This window comes from Anser brachyrhynchus (assembly GCF_964034855.1).
Source record: "Anser brachyrhynchus genome assembly, chromosome: 4".
Taxonomy (NCBI): domain Eukaryota; kingdom Metazoa; phylum Chordata; class Aves; order Anseriformes; family Anatidae; genus Anser; species Anser brachyrhynchus.
Window position 1 is genome coordinate 56,282,392 of NC_137698.1, and position 25,074 is coordinate 56,307,465.

General features: G+C 37.2%; 1 protein-coding gene across 1 annotated transcript in view; it reads left to right on the top strand.

Moving 5' to 3' along the window:
* ARAP2 (ArfGAP with RhoGAP domain, ankyrin repeat and PH domain 2) overlaps nt 1–20,306 on the top strand; it is a 128,618-nt gene extending 108,312 nt beyond the window's left edge. Inside the window, 5 exon segments of the mRNA XM_080590063.1 lie at nt 3,422–3,504; nt 4,829–4,864; nt 5,331–5,394; nt 9,775–9,906; nt 15,004–20,306. Coding sequence (XP_080446189.1) covers nt 3,422–3,504; nt 4,829–4,864; nt 5,331–5,394; nt 9,775–9,906; nt 15,004–15,354 — 666 coding nt within the window. The 3' untranslated portion in view covers nt 15,355–20,306.
* Nucleotides 20,307–25,074: the final 4,768 nt, after the last annotated feature.

The following is a 25,074-nucleotide window of genomic DNA, read 5'->3' on the forward strand; positions in this document are numbered from 1 at the left end:
ATGAGAAGACCAGACATAAAATTGTGTATTTGTTTTTTTCTTAAATGCTTTTGCCACCCTAGATTCTGGATAGCCTTTTTTTTTTTTTTTTTCCTTCTCCACAGTGAAATATTAGATATTAAAAGCTATAAAGACAGAAATTGGGAAGCCAGGACAGTAAAGTCTATGCAGTAACTTTATGTACAGGGATTACAAAATTTGTTAAATACTTTGCTTAAATAAACCTGAACCATTTGGCCTATTAGTACTAAAGAGGAGTTACTGTGTTCCGTAGTAGAAATGTGCACTTTTTTCCAGCAATATATCCTCAAGGCACTTTAATTTCTCATATCTAGAGTGGATATGTGTCTGTTGTAGGTTGGCTGAAGGTAGTTTTTCCAAGGATCATAGGATAACTTGGGTAAGAAGGAACCTCTGTAGTCCAACTTCCTGTCCACAGCAGGGCCAGCAATGAGGTCAGAACAGGTTGTTCAGGGCTTGATCCATTCAAGTCTTGAAAACCCCCAAGGGCAGAGATTGCACAGCCTCTATGGGCAGCCTGTTCCAATACCTGACTCCTCATGGGAAAAAGTTTCTCTTTATATCCAGTCTGAACATTTCTAGTTTTGAATCATGCCAATTGCATTTCATCTTCCCATTGTGCAGCACCATGAACAGCCTCGCTCTGACTTCTTTGTAGCCTACCCATAGATACTTGTGGATTGCTGTTGGGTTCCCTCTGAAGCTATCTCTTCCCCTGGCTGAACAAGTCCAACAATCTCAACCTCTTGTAACAAGTCAAGTGCTCCATCCCCCAACCAGTTTGGCCCTCTGCTAAACTCACTCCAGATTATTGATTCTTTTCCTCTATTGGGGGACCCAAAACTGGATGCAGGACTGCAAGTGCTGAGGAGAAGGGGGAAATCTCTTCACCTAGCCTACCAGCTGTGCTTCTGTTGACACAATCCTTCCTCGCTGCCAGGGCATATTGTCTGCTTATGCACAGCTTGCCATCTACCAGAACCCCAAGATTCAGAAGAGCTGCTCTCCATCCTGTGTCACTGCAAGGTGCTCTTCTCAAGAGCAGGACTTGATATTTATCCTTGCTGAATTTCATGAGGTTCTTTTTGGCCTGTTTCTTCAGCCTGTGTAGATTCCTCGTGCTCCCAAGTGTATTGACTGGTCATATAGGTTGCCATGCAAGCTTGATGATCGACTCTTCTAGGTCGTTGCTGAAGCTGTTAAAAGTGACAGGTCCCAGATCAGTCTGCCACACAGGCCTTGCCACAGGTCTGAAGTTACAGTATATCTGATTAACTGTTAGCCTCTGAATCTGATTGTGCAACTGGCGTTTTGCCAATAGAGATGTGCATCCACTGAGACCATAACATCCCAGCCTGGACAGATTATTGTGGGAGACAAGTGTCAGAAGCCTTGATAAAGTTGAGGTAAATGACAACCATTGTTCTCCCCTCATACACAGATCCAATCATTTTACTGTAGAAATCAATCATGTTGGTCATGCTGACCGTTCCCAGTAGCACTGTCTCTTCTATGTGCTTAGAAATGTGCTCCAAGAAACTCACTCCAAGATTTCCCCAGGGACTACAATAAGTCTGGCAGGCAGTTAATTCCCCAAGTCATCTTTACAGTCCTTCCTGAGGGTGGGTGCAATGCGTTTCTTTTTACAGTCATGATCATCAGTCAGTCCTGATCTCCATGACAGTTCCAAGATGACAGAGACCAACATTGCAAGGATGTCAGCCAGCATACTCAGCACTCTTGGACGCAGTCCATCTGATCCGATGGAGTTGCATGACTTGAGTTTGCTCAAGTTATTCCTGAGTTTATCCAGTGCTCCTCTGGTGCTGTTTGTTATTCTCTTCCTTGAACCCCACCTATAAGTATGGAGTGCTGGACCTCCATATGAAGACTGATGCAGTGAAGCTGACATGAAGACTGATGCAGTGAAGGTACTGGATACCTCAGTATTTAGGAGGAAATTCTTCACTCAGAGGGTGGTGAGACACTGGAAGAGGTTGCACAGAGAGGTTGTGGATGCTCCTTCCCTGGAGGTGTTCAAGAGCAGGTTGGATGAGGCCCTGGGCAACCTGATCTAGTGGATGGTGTCCCTGCCCATGGCAGGAGGGTTGGAATTAAATGATCTTCAAGGTCTCTTCCAACCCTAGCCATTTTCTATGATGATCCATTCCATTATTACCTGGGTCTGCTGTTGCAAATTCACCATCCAAATTCAACATTGGGCCTGTGTTTTCCATCTTCAGCTTTTAACTCCTAATGTATCAGTGTAGAAGTTCTTCATGTTGCCCTTGATGTCCCTAGCACATCTCAGCTCCAAGTTTGGCTTTCAAAATACTATATCTACATTTCCTGAGTGGTTTTTCTTCATAGCCTATCCCTTCTTCCACCTCCTGTATACTGCCTTTTTCTGCACTGGAGCTTCACCACGAGACCAGTTCTACCTGAGCTGCTCACCTGATAAATTTAATAGTTTTCCTGAGCATTGAGATGAATCATTCTTATCTTGGAGAATGCTGTCCTTAAAGACCTGCCAGACTTCGTGAGGTTCTTTACCTCTCAAAGCTGCCTTCTCCCTAGAAAGTGGGAGCAAGTTCCACGAGCAAGCCAGAAGTTGCACTTTTACCCTTAAGGTCTGTCCTCTGCTAACTATTCATCTTTATTCCCCTCAGGATCTTAAACACCACTCTTGTCATGGTTATTATGGTTAATGATACCATATGATCTGTGAATAGCAGATTCAGCTGTGCATCACCCATTGTTTGCCCATCCCGTACTGGTGTCAAAAAGCTATTCCTGATACCCTGTAGAAATCTGCTCGATTGCTTTTGTCCCACTGTGTTTTCTTTCCATAAGATAACCATGGATAGCAAAGCTCTGCCCTTTCTAACACCACCACCACCAACCACCTACCCACCCCTGGTTAGAATTGGTATTTGTTATCCAGTGACTTCCTTCAGTAGTTTAAAGACTTTGCTTATTTCATCCTGATTGAGTGGTCTGAAGCAAATACTCACCATGATACTGTGCATTCCTTAGAAGAGCTCCTTTAACATAGAGGGCAACCCTCCCCTCTTTATTCTGTGACTGACTCATACTCCTGAAGAGCTTGTGTCCATCCAATGTAGCACTCCAGTCTTGTAACTTTCATCAGCATACCTCTATTACTCCGACCATATTATAGTTTTGATTTCATGTTGACCTTGAGTTGTTGCTAATCAATCTTTTTCCAGTAATAGTGATTGGCACCCTTTGTTAATGGGAAAGAAAGAGAGGAAAAAAAACATAATGATCTGTTAGAAAAGAGTGGTGCAGTCCATAAGAGATGCCTAACTGTGAAGAGTTGCATGGTGTTTTCTCTTTTGTATGTTCCTGATACAATAATTAGAATCTTTATTTGCAGGCTAGCAAACCTGAAAAAGTGTTGCCTGTCAATTCCTTGAAGCTTTATCTTGGAGTGAAAAAGAAAATGAAGCCACCAACAAAGTAAGAATAGAAAATAAAATTAGTTAAATACTGTCTAGAGAGGTACTGTAGCGTATTTGTGAAAGGGGAACATAAAACACTGTGGAACAGGAAAAAGTCAAGAAGCCAATTGAAGTATGCTGTATTAAATTACCCTCCATAATATTATTTGTTCTGTTGCTATCTCTGCTCTTGTCTTCTATGTTAACTCTTCTGTGCTAGGAAATTACTTTATTGATTGGCTTTCCTTAATCTTAAGTGTATTATCTCTTGTGGATATATTTGCTGCTAGCTCACTTAGTTTTGTAGAATGTGTCCTGCATTTCATTGTACACCCATTCCTTGCACCAAGAAAAGGAGAAAAGAGAAAACCAACTAGTCATGGCCTTTAGTGACAGTCACTGTTGTTTAGTAAGGAATTTCATTTTTCAAGATCCTTGTTATTTTGATATTTCTCCTTCCAGATGAAGACTACAGTGCCCTTTACAAACATCATTGATGTCTCTGGAAAAAAGGAGTGAAAAATGACACCTGTTTTTCTCAGATGGTCCCAGTATTTACTCAGTCAAAGCCTTGAGACACTGAGACAATGTACATGAGTTCCTATCCGAGGGGACTAAGCAGACTGTAGATTTTAAGCAGATCTATCTGCTTGAACTTTACAGTGGGCATTTCAAAATGCCCCAAAAGTGTCTGCCCCAAATGCCCCAAATTTCAGTCTGAGAGTGTTGTCCAAAGACTTCTTGAACTCCAGCAGGCTTGGTGCTGTGACCACTGCCCTGGGCAGCCTGTCCCAGTGCCTGACCACCCTCTGGGTGAAGAACCTTTTCCTAACACCTGGCCTGACCCTCCCCTGTCCCAGCTCCATGCCATTCCCTTGGGTCCTGTCGCTGTCCCCAGAGAGCAGAGCTCAGCACCTGCCCCTCGTGAGGGAGCTGCAGGCCACTCTGAGGCCTCCCCTCAGCCTGCTCTGCTCTGGGCTGAACAAACCAGGGGACTTGAGCCATTCCTCATACGTCTTCCACTCTAGAAGCGGAAGTAACTTCCCTTCACCATCTTTGTAGCCCTTCTTTGGACAGTCTCTATTAGTTTTTCTTTTTTTTTTTAATCTTATTTATACTGGGGTGCCCAAAACTGCACACAGTAGTTGACGTGAGGCTGCAGCAGCACAGAGTATAGCGGGACAATCACTTCACCATCAAACCCACAATTTCATTCTAGATTTACAGTATATACTGAAACTTTGTAAAAACAACAACAAAAAATGCTATATAATTGATCCCTGTATTTTGAGGAAAATGTCCCTGTCTTGAGTTTCTGGAACTAATTTTTGATTTTTTTTCAGCTGGGGAATTGCAGTGTTTTCTGAAAAGCACCAGTGGTATGTAAACATGAGATACATCTGATCGGTTTAACTTCAGTGTTTAGTGTTCCTTGAAATGTTCAATTTCAAAATAATATTCACTAGTTTTAAAACATTATTTTGCTTAAGCATTGACATTTTGTTACATTTTTCTTGTGTTTTGTATATGTTTTGGTAGTCTTTTGGGGGTTAGGCATCTGTCTCCTTCCTGTGACCTTAAATCAGCAAACAGTTTTAAAATATATCATTCTAAATTTATGAAATCTATACACATGCTTTAAACTAAGCAGATTCATTCTCTTCAAATAGAGTAAAGTGATAATTTGAATTATTAATAATTCCCTATCTTTTTACGGGAGCGTTAATAATAAACATTGACAGAATTAATAATTAAACAAAAGTACTGTTTAAACTTGTTTAGAAACATTCTTTAATATGTGTAGACGCAACGTGATTTTTGTGTTGTTTGTATGTTGCATTCTAGGCATATATGTTGTGATGGACAGGATACGCAAATGGAGTGGATGATCAGCATTTTTATGGCACAGGTACTAATCTGATCAAATACAAGAAATGTAATTTTTACTATTGTTATGAAAATACTGTTTTAACAGTGATATGAATTTGTTATACATGTGTTACAGATAAAGTGGAAATACCATTAAGGTGCTTGGAGTACTAAGTGTAATAAAACTGCAAAGAAAAGATGGTCTTAGTCTATGCAGATTGTTGTGTGTAATCACGTTTTTATATGAAAGCTGAGTACTTTGCAAATAAAGGAGGAGAATGTTACATTGTATTCTGGCATCCTTTTTTTTTTTTCCCCTGCTGTGTACTAGGGAAGCTGGTTAAAGAGAGACAAGTCATTTCCTTTGTAGCAATAAACCTCTTTGGGGTGAAATTCTGGCTGATGACCCAAAGGGTATATCTGTATCCCACAATGCCTGAGTGCTCTTTTTCTGCTCGCTACTTTGGATGCTGCATGCAAGGTAATCATCAAAACAGGTTCCCTGTTTCAACACACAGCGATGGGAACAGTCCTTGTTGGAGAGCTGTGCCAACACAGCCATGTTTCTCTGGTATCCAAGTTAGCTTGGTTAACACCAGCAATTCATTGTGTCAGATAGGCACTATCTTAAATCAAGTAATCTTCTGCTTGTTACTAGATCCCAAATAAGAAGGGTGTAAGCCTGAGTGCCATGAAGGAAAGATAGGTCAGTTGCATGATTCAGCCTGGCAGGAGGCTGGAGCAGACTTTAAGGGTTTAAAAGGATTTTGTATTTATGTCTGATATATTCTTGTCTTACCGGTGGCATTCAAGGAACTTTGAGGGATATCGCTGAATAAACATCACTAGATTTATGGCTATCTGTGAGCTTTACATATTACATAAAGTGGGCTAGACATAGGGCTGTTGCAATGCATACTTAGTGGAGAATTTTTAAAACAGAATCTGTATCTTTGACCTTCATAGATAGTAGTGCCAGAAGTATAATGCATGCCTTGTAGGTAAGACTTCCAAATTTTTGTCTTATTCAGCTCCCTTAACTGAACTATTGTAGTTTCTATGGAAACAGACACCAGTCCTGGCATGTATCTCGTGGGCATAACATGAACAGTGTCATGACAAATAGGCTTAAAGTTTATTGATATAGGCTACTTAGAAATAACTCATACCAGCTTTGTAACTCTGAAAGCCTTCTGACATGAAATAACAAGAAAGGCAATCAATTGGGATTCTGATCAGGTAGTGTGGTATGTAGAACGTTCCTCTGACAATATAGATCAAAAGCTGAGAGATGGTGATCAATATTCAGGAGATTTCTAAAAACAACAACAAAAAAATCCTTTCACATGCCTTTAAAAGAAAAAAAAACAACTGTGAATACTGTTTGTTTTTTTTCCGAAAACTTCATTCTCTTGAGGCCAATGAATTAACAATACTAATAAACTACATTGGGATTTTATTGTATTTTTTTTAAATCAGCATTCTGGACATCAGTAAAAGTTATCAGATCTTTAAGTTACTTGATAAATTATGTGCTAGTGAAGCCAGTTTGTTGTATTTTTTTAATTACAATGTAGTGCTTAAAACTTACAGTGAAAATCTTTCCTTGAGAATGTAACTGCTCATGTTGCTAAAGCTTACTGTAAGATCTCCAAATGTTTTGTATCACATGGCACCAGACTATTATTATCATATTATCCCCTTTCTAAACTAGAAAAGTGTAAATGTAAACTGAGGTTATTATTTCTAGTTAGAATTTTCAAAGTGAGGCCATCTTTAGGAAAGATAGCTTTCTTTTACCTTATCCATTATAACAGTATTTTAAACCTTTTATGTTAGAGAGGCTGCAGGCAGTACGTTTTATTTATATCAGTAGAATGGCTGAACTGAAATTACAAATTGAGAAATACTCTAAGGAATGTTTTGAAGTGGTAACACATTTACATTAAATTATCCAGTGCAATTAGGAGAGAGAAAAATCTGCTACCATGCTTAGAAATACTTGGCCAGAACAGGACTTTATTGGTAATTAATAGCAGTACTATTGTTTTTTCTCCTCTTTCTAATGTCTATTCCTATAGTATAAACAGTGCAGAGAATCTACATGGCAAAGTTGTACGTACCACTGCAATAACGAGTATTTTTGATATATAAAGTCAAGTTAGTCCAGAGGTTATTCGCCTTATACTTTAAGCTGGTAAATACTAAAAGGGTTTGAAGGACCACCATAGTTTCTTTCAGTGCTATACAGCCAGACTGAAAAATATGGCTGAAACTTGATTCTTTACGTGAATTTGTACTAAACTATTATAGAATTAATAATGTATATAACATACAATTGGAAATAATTAATAGACATGAAGATGGACACAATAGTATACTTCCAATTCCATTGCCTGTGATCAACTATAGATAGGTCAGTATATTACCATATGGTGCAGTTGAGCAGATAGGTCAAAACTATGAGTAAATACATTTATTATGTGACCTAATACATTGCCAGAGTTCTATTTTTAGAAATGTTACAGACACAAAAGAGAAATCAGGTTATGTAACAGACAGGGATAGTTTCCTGAACCTTCCTGAAAATTAAGGGAGGTAGTTTCCTTCACATACTTGCTTAAAGCTTTTCAGTCACTTTCTGAATCACATTTGTTTTTTATGTCTTGGTCTGCAATAAATTGATTTTTGTTGGCAATATCTGCCCTTTCAAATAAAACATTCTTAATGTTCCATTGGAAGAAAGATGAATGTTCTTTATGTTCACCAGGGAGAGCTCTTACAACAAACGTTTATATCACCCTGGTCAGTACCATGTGTGAGAATTTTTTTGTTCCATAAAATGTTCATCTATGAGAATTTTTTTTTCTAAATAAGGAGCTGATAGGCCTCTTTTCTAAGTTGATGTGCTCAGTCAATAATCACTCATTCTGCTGGCTTATTATTAATAACATTGTTTTTACTGGCAGGCCACCTGCAAGTATGATCACAGCTCCACTAATGAACTTTGTATACAGTCTTGAAGAGATAGCATCTTAAGTCAAGGATGTGGGAGATTGAATAACATAAAAACAATAAATGACACTGAAGATTTTGACACCTATGAAAAGATACCTATTAAAGATCTGAACGGTGTGACAGAAGTTTTTAGATTGAAAGGGACCTCTGAAGATCATATAGTCCAATCCCTTTGCTCAAAGCTAGAGCAGGGTGCTTAGGTCTATGTCCAGTCAGATTTAAGTAATTCCCAGGATGCATTCCAGAACCTCTTTGGGTAATTTGTTCCAGTGTTTGTCCACTCTCACAGTAAAAAAATAAATAAATTTGTGTGCTAGGAAAAAAAATATTAGTTCTAATGCTTTGGATTAGACTTTTTGCTAATATTTACACAAAACATTCTCAGCTTTCATTATGTTTCTTTTGTAGTATTTCTGACTTGCCAATTTCCTTTGGGGTTTTGCTGATTTAGCTTTGTGTACTCATCTCTAAGCTTTAGTAACTATTCTTCTGTAGGCTTCATACATCCTCTCTGATGAGACTCGTAGAGTCTCATGTTGAAGGGTTTTTTCAAAAAACACTCCTACTCTACCTTGCTCAGAACTTGTCTGTCACGTTATCATTAACTTCACCAGGGGACTTGGCGAGCTTTGAGGACATTTGCTCAAATTTCTACATGTGAAATTCTCATATGTATAGATTTCATGCTGGTGAAAGTTCATTCTGGATATTTTGTAGAAAGAGATTTTAGCATTTTATTTGAAACTTTCAGTTAAGGATATTTTTCTTCCTTTCTCTTCCCAGCCATGTTTTTTTTACTTAAAATAAAGCTGCATACTTTGGGGTTACCCCCAAAATTGACCTGTTTTAGTAGAGCCAAAGCAACGTCTATTATTGACAGCAATCTGTTTATGTGTAGAGTATGTTTTTGGGGCATTGAGAATGTCAAGCCATTTCATTTTGGATAGCACATGCAGTTATTGTAGAATAAGCAATGATTTTCTCCTAAATTATTGATATAAATTTTTAAACACCCTTGCAAATTAAGATAGTTTTATTTCAGAAACTTTTACAGTCTCTTCTGAAAGCATGTTTTTGTGGAATTTAAAAATTATGAAACAGATATGTGTTTGTCTACTTTCTATTCCTAGTATATAATTGTATTGATACATAATGTGGAGAAAAGACGAAAATACATGAAAATTGTATAGAGACAATTTGGTTCTGTTCATTCAGGATTGTGCAGCATTTACAAGCTATTAATTTAATCTTAGGCACTGTGCCGCTTGCCCCCTTCTCACACAAGAAAAAAAAAAAAGTGTGGTGCAGAAGATGGCTCTTCCAAGACAGTTTTATGTACAGAACAATGTTGTGTTTTTATGAATCTGCACTCCAAAAATAAGGAATTTTTTTTGTTCTTCAGCATGCCGATATATGGCCGCCTGCTGGAAAAGCAAGAAAACAGTCCATAACTAAAAGTCCAAAGATTGGAGGCTTACCACTAATTCCCATTCAACAGGAGAAGAACACTTGTAAAATCAGAGGGAGTATAGAAGTAAGTGGGATTTAAAGTTGATGTGGAACTTCTAATGACAATGCTATATTTCTAAATAGTCCAGTAATAATGAACTCTCTAGAGCTGGATAAAAGTAAAGTATAGGTGCTCTTATTGTCAATGTCCTTTTCATTCTCTAGTCATTAAAGGAACAGTTAGGACAATTTAATGCTAAAAAATAAAATGATTATGACCTAATCTTGTGTCAGCTCTTTGGTTGGTCAATAAATCAATAGTGGATTTTTATTTGTTTATTTATTGAGCAAGGATTGCTCATTAGAAGTAAATAGGACTTTTACCCAGTAATATACTGCATGTTATTACAGTTTTATGATAATGTCCTTGAAAACTGTCCTTCTTATATATTTTATCATATCTTTTCTTCTCTTCTCTCTGAAGTAACTATTCAGTATTAGTTATCTGCTCTGTGAATGTAATGGGAAAGTTCAGATGGAACTAACTGTGATATATTTAAGCTGTAATATTTTTAGTCTCAAAGAACAAGGTCAGGGTTTAAATGCAACTCTTTGTGGAGACTGACTACAGTACACTATGTGCACTGATGATATGTCTCAACCTCATCATATTAGCTTCAGATTAATTTCTGGTATCTGCATAGAGGTACAGGTGCCTATGGGGAGAATTGACTTGCCTTACTTTCAGCTCAGAAGAAGCAGTTGTAGTGGAGGCACAGGTCTGGTTAAACTAATGGTAAAGATTCTGAATGCAGAAGAGAAGGAGTATTGAAAGAGAACAGCTTGGACCTTTTACTGTATGCAGTATGAGTTTTTGCATGCTTTGATAAGATTTTGATGGGAGGTAAATTATGTGGAACATTATCACTATTTAAAGACTGTTTCAGACAGAGATTGGTGAAGTTGACTCAGTTCCATAACAAACCAAAAGCAAAGATAGGAGCAATACTACCTTTGTAGAAGCTTTATCTACAAGTAATTCCATCTTTGTGTCGTCTTTTGTTATGCTTTCTTCATGTGTTTTTCTTCCTTAACAAAGAATTATAACACAATGTAATTGCAGTTATCATTTTCCTCTTTTAATTTGTCCTTTCATTTTAGCATTTTCTCAGACAGCACTTTTGCAACTCTTTGATAAATTTCCTTTAATGTTTGCATTTTTAAACTTTTTTAATGAAAGGAAATAACAGGTCCTGTCATTCAAAAAACTTCAAAACCCTTAGGTATGTTTCTTAACTCTCCTGTATTCTTGATTCTAGGTGTAGAATCTGTGATAGGCTGTTTGTGATACCTACAAATCCAGACCTTGTAGGATAGAGGTTTTATTGGATTTCGAGCTTCAGTATTTTAAATCCTTAATACCTTACGGTACCAGCAAGATTTTCTTTATTTTTATTTTTTTATGCTGTGCTTCATTAGCAAGGACTACAATGTTTTCTACAGTGCAGCTCAGAGGAAGCCTGCATTTAATCGCGAAAGTACAAAATCTCAGTTTTCATTAATTATCATTTTGGTACTTATGACTAGACTTTGGCAATGTTTATACAAAGGATGATTGCGTACTTGAAGAAGATTAACATAAAATTATATAATGGAAAAATAAAATTAACACTTTTTTTTACATGCAATGTCAAAATTGGAATGAACAGTTAAAGATGGTTAGAAAGTGAGTATAAGATATGGTTAATTAAGGAAAAATACTGTCAGCAGTTAGTTAATAAAGCAATATATATCCTTTTGTAGACCACAACTTCAGTCTTCCACAGATTTGTAGTGCTTGTCCAATATGCAAAAATACTGTCATTTACAGCATTAAAGATGAATAACAGAAGCGAGCATTTTCAGAAGGATGCTTGTTTATGGAATATCTAGGTCTGTTCACAGGATAGTGTGTAAACTTGCAGTGGAAATGTGATTTAATTTGTTTTCATGTAGGCAGGGAAAGTGACCCAAAGTTTTCCAGACAGTGAAAGAAGTGATGTCTTTGTGATGTAAAGATGGATGGGAAAACCCCCAAATATACCCAGACATCAACAAGTGTAAAGTCATGTTCTGTGCTAAAGTGGCTGTATAGCATCTTTTTATTTTTTTCACTGATATTTATTGGAAGTAGTTTTGATGTGTGATAACATAAAAATATAATACAGAACATTTGAAAACGCTTGTGTAACTAACAATTTTCCTAATAACAATTATGATCAGAAGACTTCTGTATCTTTTCCTATAATACTTGTTGCATACCTGGAAAGTAGTCCAATTAAAATATGAATACTCCTCATGTAGAACCTTTTAACTGAAATAGCAATACATGGCAGTATATCTGCAGTAAAGCTGTACGGCCTTGTTTCAAAATACAGCAAGATTGAGGTATGAAGAAAAACTTTCTGACTTAGAATAAGTTATACCTGTGTAGAGTTTTGAGCGAAACACGATTTCATAGGGCTAATCTATACGAACAGATTTATTCCATGTCTTTTGCTGATGATGTACAAAAGAAAGAAATATGTTAAATGTACGTATTATCAATTTGTTCACTAATTATTTGTTTATGGATCAGAAATTTAGAGGCAAAACGGTTTCTTCTACCTTGAAATTGTTGTTTTTTACATTAGGAGCTGCTGGGAGAAGAGTATGGAATCCAGCAGTGTAATTTATAGCATGTGACTGTCAGTAGGCAGTGGATTCAACAACAAAGAATTAATAATAAGAAATTTCATGCGGCAGTTTTGTTTATAAATCATTTATAAATCATAAATCATAAAGGGAAAGTGTTACTGTTACTGTTAGTGCTCTAATTTGAGCAACAGAATTTGACTCCATCAGTTTAATATTTTAATAACATGCGTATCTGGGCATTAGAATTCCTGCATATACTGAATATACTCTAAAAACACCAAATGCTGAATCTATATTAATGGGCTACCTGCCAATATACACGACTATTTCAGAAAACTAAGCATCCTTTAAATTCGAGAGCTGTATTTGATCTGTTCCTGCTTCCATTTTATAAAGCTTTCTTCGGGAAACAGTAAAAAAAAAAAAGGGGGGGGAGGGGGGTGTCTCCTGCTATACCCAGATTAGAAGGAGAATTATTTCAGAAGTATAGTCAGTGTTTTTCTTCTCAGAATAAGCAAAATTGAAACGTGATATACAAAAGTCTGTAAATAGAAGATTGTTGCTCCTGATTGAACTTCAAGACTAATTTATATCTTAGTTTGCTAAGTAACAGTAGAGAGCTTGGATCATGTTACTGTTTACTGAAAGGTACTGCATGACAGTTTACATTTCACACATTTTACATTTTGCATACTGTGTATTATCACAGATATTCCTTGTGTTACTATTTTATTAGTTGAACTTGAATCACTGACAGATGCTAATCTCACTGCTTTCTTGTTCATGCAAGTTACAAAAAATATGTTAAATGGAAAATGATAGCTTTTTCAAACATTTAGCAGGACAGAACTCCCTGCATTCATGAGACATTGGGACAGATTCTCATGTGTCTTGAACATTTTTTTCACTGAATATAGATGAACGTATTAAACCTTAGGATACTGCTTGCTGGCCTAGATAGTAGCAGGTGATTCTCAATTGATAAAAATTGTTACTGATGTCAGTAAAATTTAAAGTTTCCAGGCAAGCTAAAGGTCTACTCTATAGCATGCAGTGTTGGTAATCCGTGTAGCAGTATGAATGTTTGTGTGCATTGTTGTTCTGGGACTTTGTTTTTGCACGTCCAGGCCACTGATGCCTTGTTGTTAATGTTCAGTCTTCATTCTTAGTGACTGCAAATAAAAATACTGTTCCCCTTAATGCTAAAAATGATATAGTGTTATGGAACAAGAGAGAAAAAAAAAAAAAAAAAAACTTTATCTTTGACATCTTTGACTGCTAGAAAACACACAAAGCTAAGGGAAACTTAGTTTTTTCTTTGTCTTTCTTGTGCATCTCTTCTGTTTGGCTGGATTATTGTGGAGTTACTCATGCATAGCATATGAGCAAATTCTCTCTCATGGAATCTTGATACCTCATATATGTTAAAGCAACCGTGGAAAATAATATTGAAACACTAGAGGGGAGATGATTTAGGTATATCTACATGAGTATCTGAGTTAGGATCAGGAGGGCAATTTAGGAGCAAATCTTCTAGTTGTTCCATCTACTGTGTTTTGTTTTGTATTATGAACTGGTTCTGGACCATGCGAACTTGGATTGCTTTCAGATGAAACTGAAGTGGAAGATGCTCTACAAGAGCATATAAAACAGACAGGCCTTCTGCCAGTAGGAGAAAACTAAATTTTGTCTCAGTTGTGTTTAAAAATAAATAAATAAATAAATGAAATAGTATGGATATCAGGTTTCTTAGCACTCTTTCACTGTACAGATGTACTCCTAATGGGCCACACTATCTGCAGTTTTTTCTGTAGCATTTGATTTCCCTCTCATTTCTGACAACTTAAGAACTTGAAAATAGCCTACTGCAATAGAACAGCTGTATTGCCATCAGTTTGTTCTTTGAATTACAAGTATGTTACTTAAAATTGCTAGTCAAAATTTGAAAAAGCAGACAGCCTTTGTAATTTGCCAAGTACTACTGAACAGATGCTGAAAATATTTGTGTAATGTATGTCTATGTAATGTAAATGTTTATGTAAAACTGTATTTTGTACATTCATGTAGCTCAGGCATTAAGTTATTGTAATTGCAACATTTTCCAGTCATATTTGTCTAGTTTTTAAGTATTCTGAGAGGTTGCTAAGAGTATATGGATCTGCTGTAAAACATTAACATTTAATCTGTGGTAGGGTAAAAAAAAATCAAATTGTGAATATATGAAAATACATGAAAACGAATGCCTTCAATTCACTGTGTTTAATTGGAAGATTTATGTAATTTTCAGAAGTATCACTAATTGAGAGAATATACTTACTAAAAATGCTTACTAAATGATAACAGCACAAGTTGTGGGAATTTAGAACTATTTACTGTGCTGTCTCAGCTCTTGAGTAAAATTGATTCTTTAAAGTGTTATGTGAAACCAAGAAACAAAAACTGCAATCTAAATATTATTGGATACTGTGTTAATGTGAATCTTATTTCTCTTTGCTTGTTTGCTCAGAATATACAGTTGGGATTGGGGAAACCGAAACTCAGTGATCATAATGAAGATGACTTACTAGAAGAAAGAAAAAACTTGAAAGAAAAGGCATCTATTGTGGCACAATGTTTGGAACGCAAGGAGGAGAAAGTGCGTAATCATGCTAAAGCACATCGGAGCTTTATCTCTGAGGATATAGGTGTGGGGAAGACTGACCTATGCCAAAGACCACATAAGCCACTGAAAAAAAATAAGAACAAAACAAACAAAACTACATTGGAATTAGATAAAAAATTGCCATCAAATGTGATTCAGGAACTAAATACAGTGTTGCAGAAGAACAGAGCACTTCATGATGAAACCTCCAGCTGATGTCCTAAGTTTGAAGTTTAGTATATATATATATATTCTGGGCAAAAGTAGGGTTTTTGATGTATGTAGTTTGTACAGTGCAGAGAAAATTTGTTTATATGCAGCTCTTGATTTTGTATATACATACTCTACGGTATAATTTAAGGTTGAACTGAGAGAAATGATTGTGCAAAAGTCCTGAAATTTGGAAGTTTTGCTGTGCAGTGCAATGGCACTTGGGTTTTATCTATTGTTTTTTGTTGAAGATTTTGTTAGATACAAGAATTCTAAGCACTATCAAAAGCTTTTGCTTGGTTTGTACTCCATACCATCTTGTAAGTACTGGAGAGAAATTTTTGGAATGAAGACAAGACATACACTGAAATTCATCCTGTTGGTCTGCAATATTTTTAATTGTCTAACACTATAAAAAATGAGTTAACATCTGTTTTGAAGAGTGATTTTTCACATATAATTTTTTAAAATTTAAGAATACAATGAGTATCTGTTACCAGAGATTTGTCCTCTGACAGAGCAGCATGCAAAAGAATCAAAGAGAAGGGATATAATAGGTAAGACAATGCATTAGTCCATGTATCTCAAAACCGCATCTATATGGTATACATATGACTGTGATACCTAAGTAACCAGAGAATGCTTTGGATTGGAAGGAACCTTAAAGATCATCTAATTCCAAGCTCCCTGCCATGGGCAGGAACACCTCCCACGAGACCAGGTTGCTCAAAGCTCCATCCAACCTGGCCTTGAATACTTCCAGGGATGGGGTGTCCACAGCTTCTCTGGGCAATGTGTTCCAGTGTCTTACCACCCTCAGAGTAAAGAATTTTTTCCTACTACCTAATCTAAATCTACCCTTTTTTAGTTTAAAGCCATTATTCTTTCTGCTGTCACTACACTCCCTGACAAAGAGTCCATCTCCTGCTGTCTTGTTGGCCCCCTTTAGGTACTGGAAAACTGCTGTAAGGTCTCCCTGGATCCTTCTCTTCTCGAGGCTGAACAACCCCAGCTCCCTCAGCCTGTCTTCGTACAATAGCTGTTCCAGCCCTTTGATCATCTTTGTGGCCCTCCTCTGGACTTGTTCTAATACTTCCATGTCCTTCTTGTGCTGGGGGCCCCAGAGCTGAACACAGTACTCCAGGTGGGGTCTCACAAGAGCAGAGCAGAGGGGGAGACCTGACCTGACCTGCTAGCCATGCTTCTTTCGGTGCAGCCCAGGATACTGGGGCTGGCTTTCTGAGCTGCAAGCGCACATTGTCAGCTCATGCTGAGCTTTTCATCAACCAACACCCTCCAGGTCCTTTTCCTCAGGGCTGCTCTCAATCCATTCTCTGCACAGCCTTGTACTTGTGTTTGTGGATGCCCTAACCCAGGTGCAGGACCTTGCCCTTGGCCTTGTTGAGCTTCACATGAAGTTCACACAGGCCTGCTTGTCAAGGTCCCTCTGGATGGCATCCCCTCCCTCAAGAGTGTTGACTGCACCACACAGCTTGGTATCATTGTCAAAGTTGCTGAGGGTGCACTCCATCCCACTGTCCATGTCACTGACAAAGACGTTAACCTGTGCTGGTCCTAGTATTGATCCCTGAAGAAACACTACTTGTTGCTGATCTCCACCTGGACATTGAGCCGTTGACTACAACTCTTCAAGTGCAGCCATCTAGCCAATTTCTTACTGAGTGGTCCATCTGTCAAACCCATGTCTCTCCAACTTAGAGACGAGGATATCGTGTGGGACAGTGTCAAATGCTTTGCACAAGTCCAGGTAGATGACGTCAGTTGCTCTTCCCCTATCCACCAATGCTGTAACCCTATCGTAGAAGGCCACCTGATTTGTCAGGCACAATCTTCCCTTAGTGAAGCCATGGTGGCTGTCACCAACCACCTCCTTATTTTCCATGTGCCTTAGTATTGTCTTCAGGAGGACCTCCTTCATGAGCTTGCCAGGTGCAGAGGTGAGACTGACTTGCCTGGAGTTCCCTGAATCATCTTTTTTTTCCCCCTTTTTAAAAGTGGGGTAATGTTTCCTCTCTTCCAGTCAGTGTGAACTTCACTAGACTGCCATGACTTCTCAAATATGATGGGTAGTGGCTTAGCAACTACATCCGCTAGTTCCCTTAGGACCTGTGGATGTGTCCCATGGACTCGTGCAATTTTAGGTTCCCTAGATGGTCTTGAGCCTGGTCTTCTCCTTCAGTGGGCAGTTCATTCTCCCAGTCCCTGCCTTTGCCTTCTGGGGCTTGGCCTATGTGGCTAGAACACTTGAAGACTTGCCAGTGAAGACTGAGGCAAAAAATTCATCGAGTAGCTCAGCCTTCTCCCTATCCTAGGTACCCTGCTGTCCCTTTTCCTTCTGGAGAGGGCCTACAATTTCCCTAGTTTTCCTTTTATCATTGATGCATCGATCTTGCTATCCTTGATGTCCCTGGCCAAATTTAATTCTAATAGGGCTTTAATGAGAGAGAATACTGAAGATAACAAGAAGTTGCCTTTGGAGTAATAATCTAATTTAAAAATATGAATTGGAAAAAAAATAGCATCATCTCTTTTTGCTCTATAGGCTGATAGAATTTTATAAACAGGCCCTGGTTAGCTTAGGGTGACAAAGGCAGGCTTTGCTATCACTGCTTGGAGGTAGCTTGCTTGGTCTTGACAAAGTTGGCATCTGATCAATATTTAATAGTCACATGAGAAATGAGTTTCCTCAAGAGAAATTGGTCCCCACACAAGCATATCCATCAGAAGGGCACTCACTCAGTTAAGAAGTGCCAGTTACTAAATGGATAAGATCAACCTCTCCCTTTACCATGAGAACAAAGGTGAACAGTCTGCTGTTAGCAGGGACTAGGAAACACTTGTGCTCTAGCTGATGTGCTGCCCTGAGGGTAATTGCTTAGATTTTTATGCCCAGAGTTCCTTAAATTAAAAAAAAAAAAAAATCAAAATCTGTCTTCAAAACAAAACCTATGTGAAAACCTATGTGAAATTGTTGGATTTTCTTCACTTGTTGTGTGGATCTTCTTCTCTCATGGGATTGTCTCCTTCCTCTCTTGTGGTGGTATATCTCAGTTTTTACTTTGTTCCATAGAAGCTGGATGGGCCAGAGGCACTGCTGTGCCCGGTTCCAGGTGTGTCAGATGCTGTCTAGTTAGCAGAACCAGAGAGCTACTAAGCTCCTACTGCACCTTGTCCTTAGGGGAGGCATTGATAGCAGTATCTGCTTTACTTTGCTACTGCTACTACTTTTCATGATCTAATTAGCCACTCTACTTTGCCATGGAATTTCACCAGCCTTTTCAGAACTTATTGACACCTCTAATTGTTCTCAAGTTTGATTGGGGTTGACCAAACCTCTTAGGGTAGAACAGAGAGTCTTAACCTACTTGTTTCATTGTAAATTATTTAGAATTGGTTTTTAATTCCTAAAATTTCAGAGGGAAAAATTATATTTAATCAGCAATGACACTTTATTTTTTGTTCAAAGTTACTTTGGAGGATGCTTTATGTTCCTACTGATTTTTTTCTGTATAGAATCAATATTCTCCCATATTCCCTCTTCTGTTTTTGGTAGTCACAGGTGCTGTAATGTTTCTCACATCAGTTGCTTCCATTCTTGATTGCATTGAGCAGTTTAATTGGAAAAATAATTTGAGGATATTAGACAAATTACTCAAATAATGTATCTGGCAAATCTGCTAGTAAGTACAGTAGAAGTGAGATCAAAACCAAATGTTTTATAGTGTCTAATATTTATTCTTCTGGCATGTAGCACTGAGAAAGCAAGTTTAGTCTTTCAGACTTTGCACTTACCGCATTTGACCAGTTGTTAAATCTGAAATGAGTTTGTACATTTTAATTTTCCCAGTGCACTATTGACTGTTTTGCTACTTCTAATTTGTAATTGAGCCTCTTCTAATCATTGAGGCCCTGGCTCAAGAAAGCATATAAGCCAAAACTTAACCTGTATTGACTGAAGCCTGTGCTTAATGTTAATAAGCACATTCTTAAATGCCGATTTGAATCAGGGCCTAATGCCATCAGGAGGTTACTTTGTGTCTGAGGCTGGACCTGAATTTACTGTTTACAGTTGTACTTTTATTTGCAAATATTTTTCAGTATTGAGTTATGGTTGCTGTATTGTTTTATCTTTTTATTGGGTCCTTAAAAATGACATTCACCTCACTGCTGAAAGCCTCATGCATCATTTAAGCCCTACGCTAATGGAATAAATGGAGCAATGGAAGGTTTTTGTGCGTTGGAGTGAAAACGTCCGTGAAGAGAATGTTTTGTATATTTTTATTGAATCTAAGGACTAAAGAAACATTTGTTCTACTTCAAAAGCAGACCTCAGATAAAGTGTCTGTATGGCTGCTGCTAAAGGGCCCTGAAAATCAAGAAGAAAAGGTGTTTACTAAAATATGTTGAAATGTTTACTTTTCAATTACAACTACACTGTCTTTAAGGCCGTTGAATCCTCAATGGAAATACAGTTTTTAATAGCTCCTACGCATATTTGGTTTTGTATGTGTAAACCCACATACGCTCTCTCTATGTATGTATTTGTGTGCATACAGTTAGGTGCATATCCACAGAGGTGAGCCAAACATTGACAGTGTTAACCCAAGGAATATTACTTTGGGAAAGTAGAAATTAAATTTGCAATGGATTATTTCAAATAGGAATCAAAGTTTTGCACCAATTACCTGACATAATCATTCTTGCACTACACATTTCAGACTGATTTAAGACCTGCAGAATAAATGTGTTTTGTTGCAATACCTTGATGGCTGCTGATCTTTTATTATAAGTTTTTGTGCCATATTGTGGAATAGTAAAGGAAGTGTAATTTTCAGAGAATAAATGCTAATTATTTGAATAAATGCTACTTCTGTAAAATAGGTGATGGATTTTTTTTTTCCAGAAAAAAAATAAATATTTTTTGTTAAATAAAAAAAGACTTCTGTATGTGTTTCCATAACAAAAGTATTGAATAGCCTGGCAAGTGTCTACTTTCTGATCTGCAAAATGAGGCTAAATGAAGCACAGATTTTGTTTATTCTATAACAGTGGGAAGGCTAGGATAAAAATCTCAATAAATCTCGGGTTCATCGTTACTTCATTAGACTTCTGCAGCCATTGCAAGTGTAAAGCTAACAGGTAAGCTTGTATTACGTTGTTTGTTTTAACATAATGCCTGTTTGTGTTTTTTGTTGTTGTTCTTTCACATTTATACAAAAAAAAAATCATATACCTTCACCTTTAGTTGGGTTGAGTATCAGCTACTGTTTTGGAATTTTCCTTTGAACCGGACCTTCTTCCCAGGTACTATTTTGGGCTACCAGTTCAAAAGAGCCATTTCAATTGGTTTTGTGCCTCAGCAGAGATTACTTGAGTGTGGAGTTGATTTGACTAGTTGAGATGTACAGAGAAATTTGTGTATATCCCAGAAGACCCCTTTAGTTAGGGGGAGGGTTTGGCAGTATCTTTCATTTTTTGTTTCTACATTGTGAAGACCTCTGAGCTGCTATGCCTGAAGTGCATTGCAGGGATTCCATGGATTCTGTCTTCCCTACAGCAACCCCCCTGGGGTATCTTCCACTGTTGCATATGGGGGCTGATTTGTACCGCCCTGCGGATACGGATTTATCAGAGAATTAAATTTACAGATGTTCTACCTCACTCCTGGGGTTCTTCTCTCCCCAGTAAAGTGCTGGCACAGTTCGTGTTCCTCAGTGCTGCCAGGTTACCACCAGCCCCACATGCCAAACTCCAGATTAAGGATGGTGGGGAAAAAAAATTCTACTCTGTTGGGGATGGTGTGGTGCCTCCTGGAGACAGGAGGAGGGGATATATGCCTCACTGACATACTTAAGAGCCTGCCCTGTCACATCACCCTTCTGATTGTTAAATCCTATTTTCCAGTGCAAGTTGTTTCAGAGTGAGAGAATTGGTTATCAGACTGCTACTGGAATCCGAATTAGAAGAACTTCAGTTGTGCCTGAGTCCCAATGGAAACTGAATAAAAAATGAACAAACAACAAAACACTCAAGTACTGATTGTGAGCACAGCGCGCTCTTAAAATTACATTGGATTTAGGCTACTTAAGGCAAATCTGTGGTTTCAATGAATTGCATTGGAAAACTTGAACTGCGTGTGTCTGAGATAGAAACAGATTACCTTGATGGGTGGATGGAATGTATTCCAAGTTGAATTGCTTTGAAAAAACAAACAAACAAACAAACAAAAACTACTTGTAAAACTAAGTCTATTGCAGCAAGATTGGATAAGAAAATTCAGAATGCTTAAATACAATCTGTTCCTACTTCTGACCCATTAAAAATATTCTCTGTGCTGTCAAAAAAAAAAAAAAAAGTCAAACCCTGATTTTTGAGGCTAGATTGTTCTTAGATTGTTCTCTAGAGAAAAAAAAAGTTGACTTTGGGGGGGGTTGAGGGTGGGAGGCAAACGGGAAGCCGTGCAAAGTTTTCTTTGAGATTCGCGCTAGATTTAGTTGTTGTACCTCTTCAGTTGCAATTCCACTGCAAATGGGATTCATCTATAGCTCAGTTAAGAAGAGAAACAGTCCTGCTGTTTCAGTCCTTACAGTTGCTGTTGCTAAGTATACAGTTCCTGACTTTCCTGAAATTTCTTTGAGAACGTTAATGTTAAGTTTTGCTGCTTGTGTTTTACTGGAAAACCATGGCAATCTATGATAGTGAAGAAGAAGAAGGATGTGGATGTTAATGTCAATCGTAGTTGGCAATTCTGTCTCCTTATGTACCTATACTCTTGCACTACAGTTCTGGTCTTTTGGAAGGCTTTAGTGCTTTACTTGCCTTACTGACCTTACATGAGCTCTTCATCCTTATTGTTCTAGACCCTATTCTGTGTTGTAGGCTGGGGGACATGCTGATCTTTAGGTTGGCTTCACTACACGCTCCCGTCCTGCTCATTGTCTTGATTGCCCACTGAACTGGCTAAGAGAGATACAGGTTTAGAGGCTGACATAAAGGTGTTAGATATAGACATATAGTTCTGTAGCCCATTTCTATAAATTCCCCTGAAGTTTGCATATTTGCATTTATAGTCCACAGCAAATTAGAAGGCAAACTAAAGCAAATGTTCTCTGTTTGCCTTTTTAAATTATTTTAGTTCAGTGACTTAATGATCCTATAATACGTGTTGTGCTTGGTAATAAAGAATGCAATTTCTTGCAAATTATACCTTTGGTTACATAAACAGGAAAGCTTTTTCTTTCAAAACTTAATTTGCATTGGCTTGTCCGGTACTGTGGACTACTTAAGAACTAACAGCTCAGGAAAAATTGAGGTTTGCTGTATGTATGAGTTTTATAACTTGTCATTTTCTCTCCTATCTACATTTCCAATATGTTCCATTAAAAAGTTAATGTGTTTGTATTTGTCTAGTTTTGTTTTATAAGTCTACTCAAATTACAGCATGATTGAAATATAATTTCTTTGAACAGGCTTTAGCCATTAGCATTTAGTTTTACTGGTCTTAGCTGTTTACACTTGTGATTAGTGTCCCGCACTTAACTTTGTTTTCAGTTGTTACTGGTTGGTTGTTGTTGTTGTTGTTGTTTTGTGTGTGTGTGCGTGTGTAACTGTTTGCTTGTTCAGATTATACATTGGAATTGCTCAAGTTCATTGAATGATAAATACAGTAAATAGCATATAATAATCCCAAGGTCTTCCCAGACTACTACAGGTAGAACATGATTTCACATGAGGTTCCTCACAGGCTTTCCTTCCAGGGGAAACCAGGTTTCATGGGATATTACACAAATTTCTTGTAGGCAAGTATTGACCAAGACCATGGAGTCTTGGTTAAATTGCTGAGTGAAAGAACAGTACATTTTATCCATATACAAGAGGCTGTTGGTTTAGTCCTTATCACCATTACCTTTAAAAAGTTTCTTTTTACTCAATCAGCAAAACAGAAGTTTATTACTTTTATTTCCTCACAGGTTTAAAAGAAAAATTCTTACTAACTGGACCTTTCCATGAATTTTCAATATTAGTAACTAAGTTTTGTTAGAAAGTTTATCTTCCAAGGCTTAAGTATTGATTGAGAGAAGTTAACTAATTATAAAATATTTTTAAAAGACTTTTTACAAAGGTTTGCTTTCCTACAAACTGTTTACATCCTAGCAGTGTTAACTTGTTCTCTCTAACTTGTAGTGCTGGGATTAATACATGATGAATATTTTTTAATATCAGTCTCCAAAAAATTCCAAAGTTTCCCAATATATGAATGAATTAATTTTTTAAAAATGCAAATTTAGGATACTTACTTAGGATACTATCAGAATTTGTCAAAACAACCTGGCAACATTAGGCAAAATACTTCTTTTGAAATTCAGCAGCCATATATATCTTGCTTACTTGAATAATATAACCTTGATTTGTTATGGCCAATGATGAAGATGTTGTTATGGAGTATTTGACAGTCCTGTACTTAGCTGTTAGTTTATCTCTAGCTGAGTCTTTTGTGACCATTTCCTCTTTCTCCTAACTCCTGCTGACATTAGGCATTGTTTTAAAATTCCAAATGTACAGTAAGAGATTTATTTTTAAAATCTTTTTTAAAAAAATAAAGACAGTCTCCTATTTAACATCATTATTTACAAAAGCTTCCCGTACTAAATGATTTTGGCGAGGGTTTTGATAAAATAGGGATTGGATGACACTAATTAATTCTGCAGTAACTAAGTACTTTAAAATAATTTTCTCTATCAATTGGGTTAAGGTGATCAAGTGAATATTTCAACTGGATTCAAATTAAGGCCAGAAGTCATTGGTAAGAAATTGCACCAATGCCATCAGACCTCTGTCTTGCTGAGGATTTCCAAGATAAATGTTCTCTCCACGGTTTCATCATTTATTTATTTATTTATTTATTTATTTATTTATTTATTTATTTATTTATCTTGAGTTATTAAAGAGCTGTTTTGAGCTACAAAGTGTAGCTCAAAAAAAAAAACAGAATTTAGCAGTTTCTCTGATTCCCTTCCAGCCTGTGGATGCTGTAGTCCAGGCTTAGACCTTGGTGGTGGGTGGTGTGTATCTCATCATGCATTATTTTCTGACTCCTAATAATTATTTCACTGCTGTAGCTTTCAGAAAAAATATAGAACTAAACTGAACTACAGAGTTCTACAATTAGTCTGGCATGTCTAGAATACACAATTAAGATGAGAGGTAAAACTATAAAGAGAGTTTCTTCTGCTCTAAAAAGTACAAAGTATTTTTTTCACCTTTGAGCATAGCCTCTGGCCTGTACCTGAGACCCTGCACTCCCAAGGGGTATCAAAAAGCTTATCGTATTTGTAAATGGTCTTTGTTAGAGTGACTGTTTATTGTCATACTGGGCTTTTTTAGTCAAAATTGATGAAATTTAAAGTTAAATAGTACTTATTCAAGACTCACCTAATTTCTTTCTTTAATATATTCTTCAATGAGCAGCCACACTTTAAATGGAAAACATTTATAGTCTGCTTTTACTCAACTGCACTAGACTATTGGGGTGTGAATGGTTAATGCTCTTTTTGAATGCTTACCTTACATAGAATCTTCCTCTCCACAGGCATCAGAGGTTTCATGTGATTTGGCTTTCTTAGCTTCTCAAACCAAAAAAAAAATAAAAAAATAGGGGTGATAAAGCATGGTCAGATAAAGCATGTGGTCAGTAGTATTGTATCT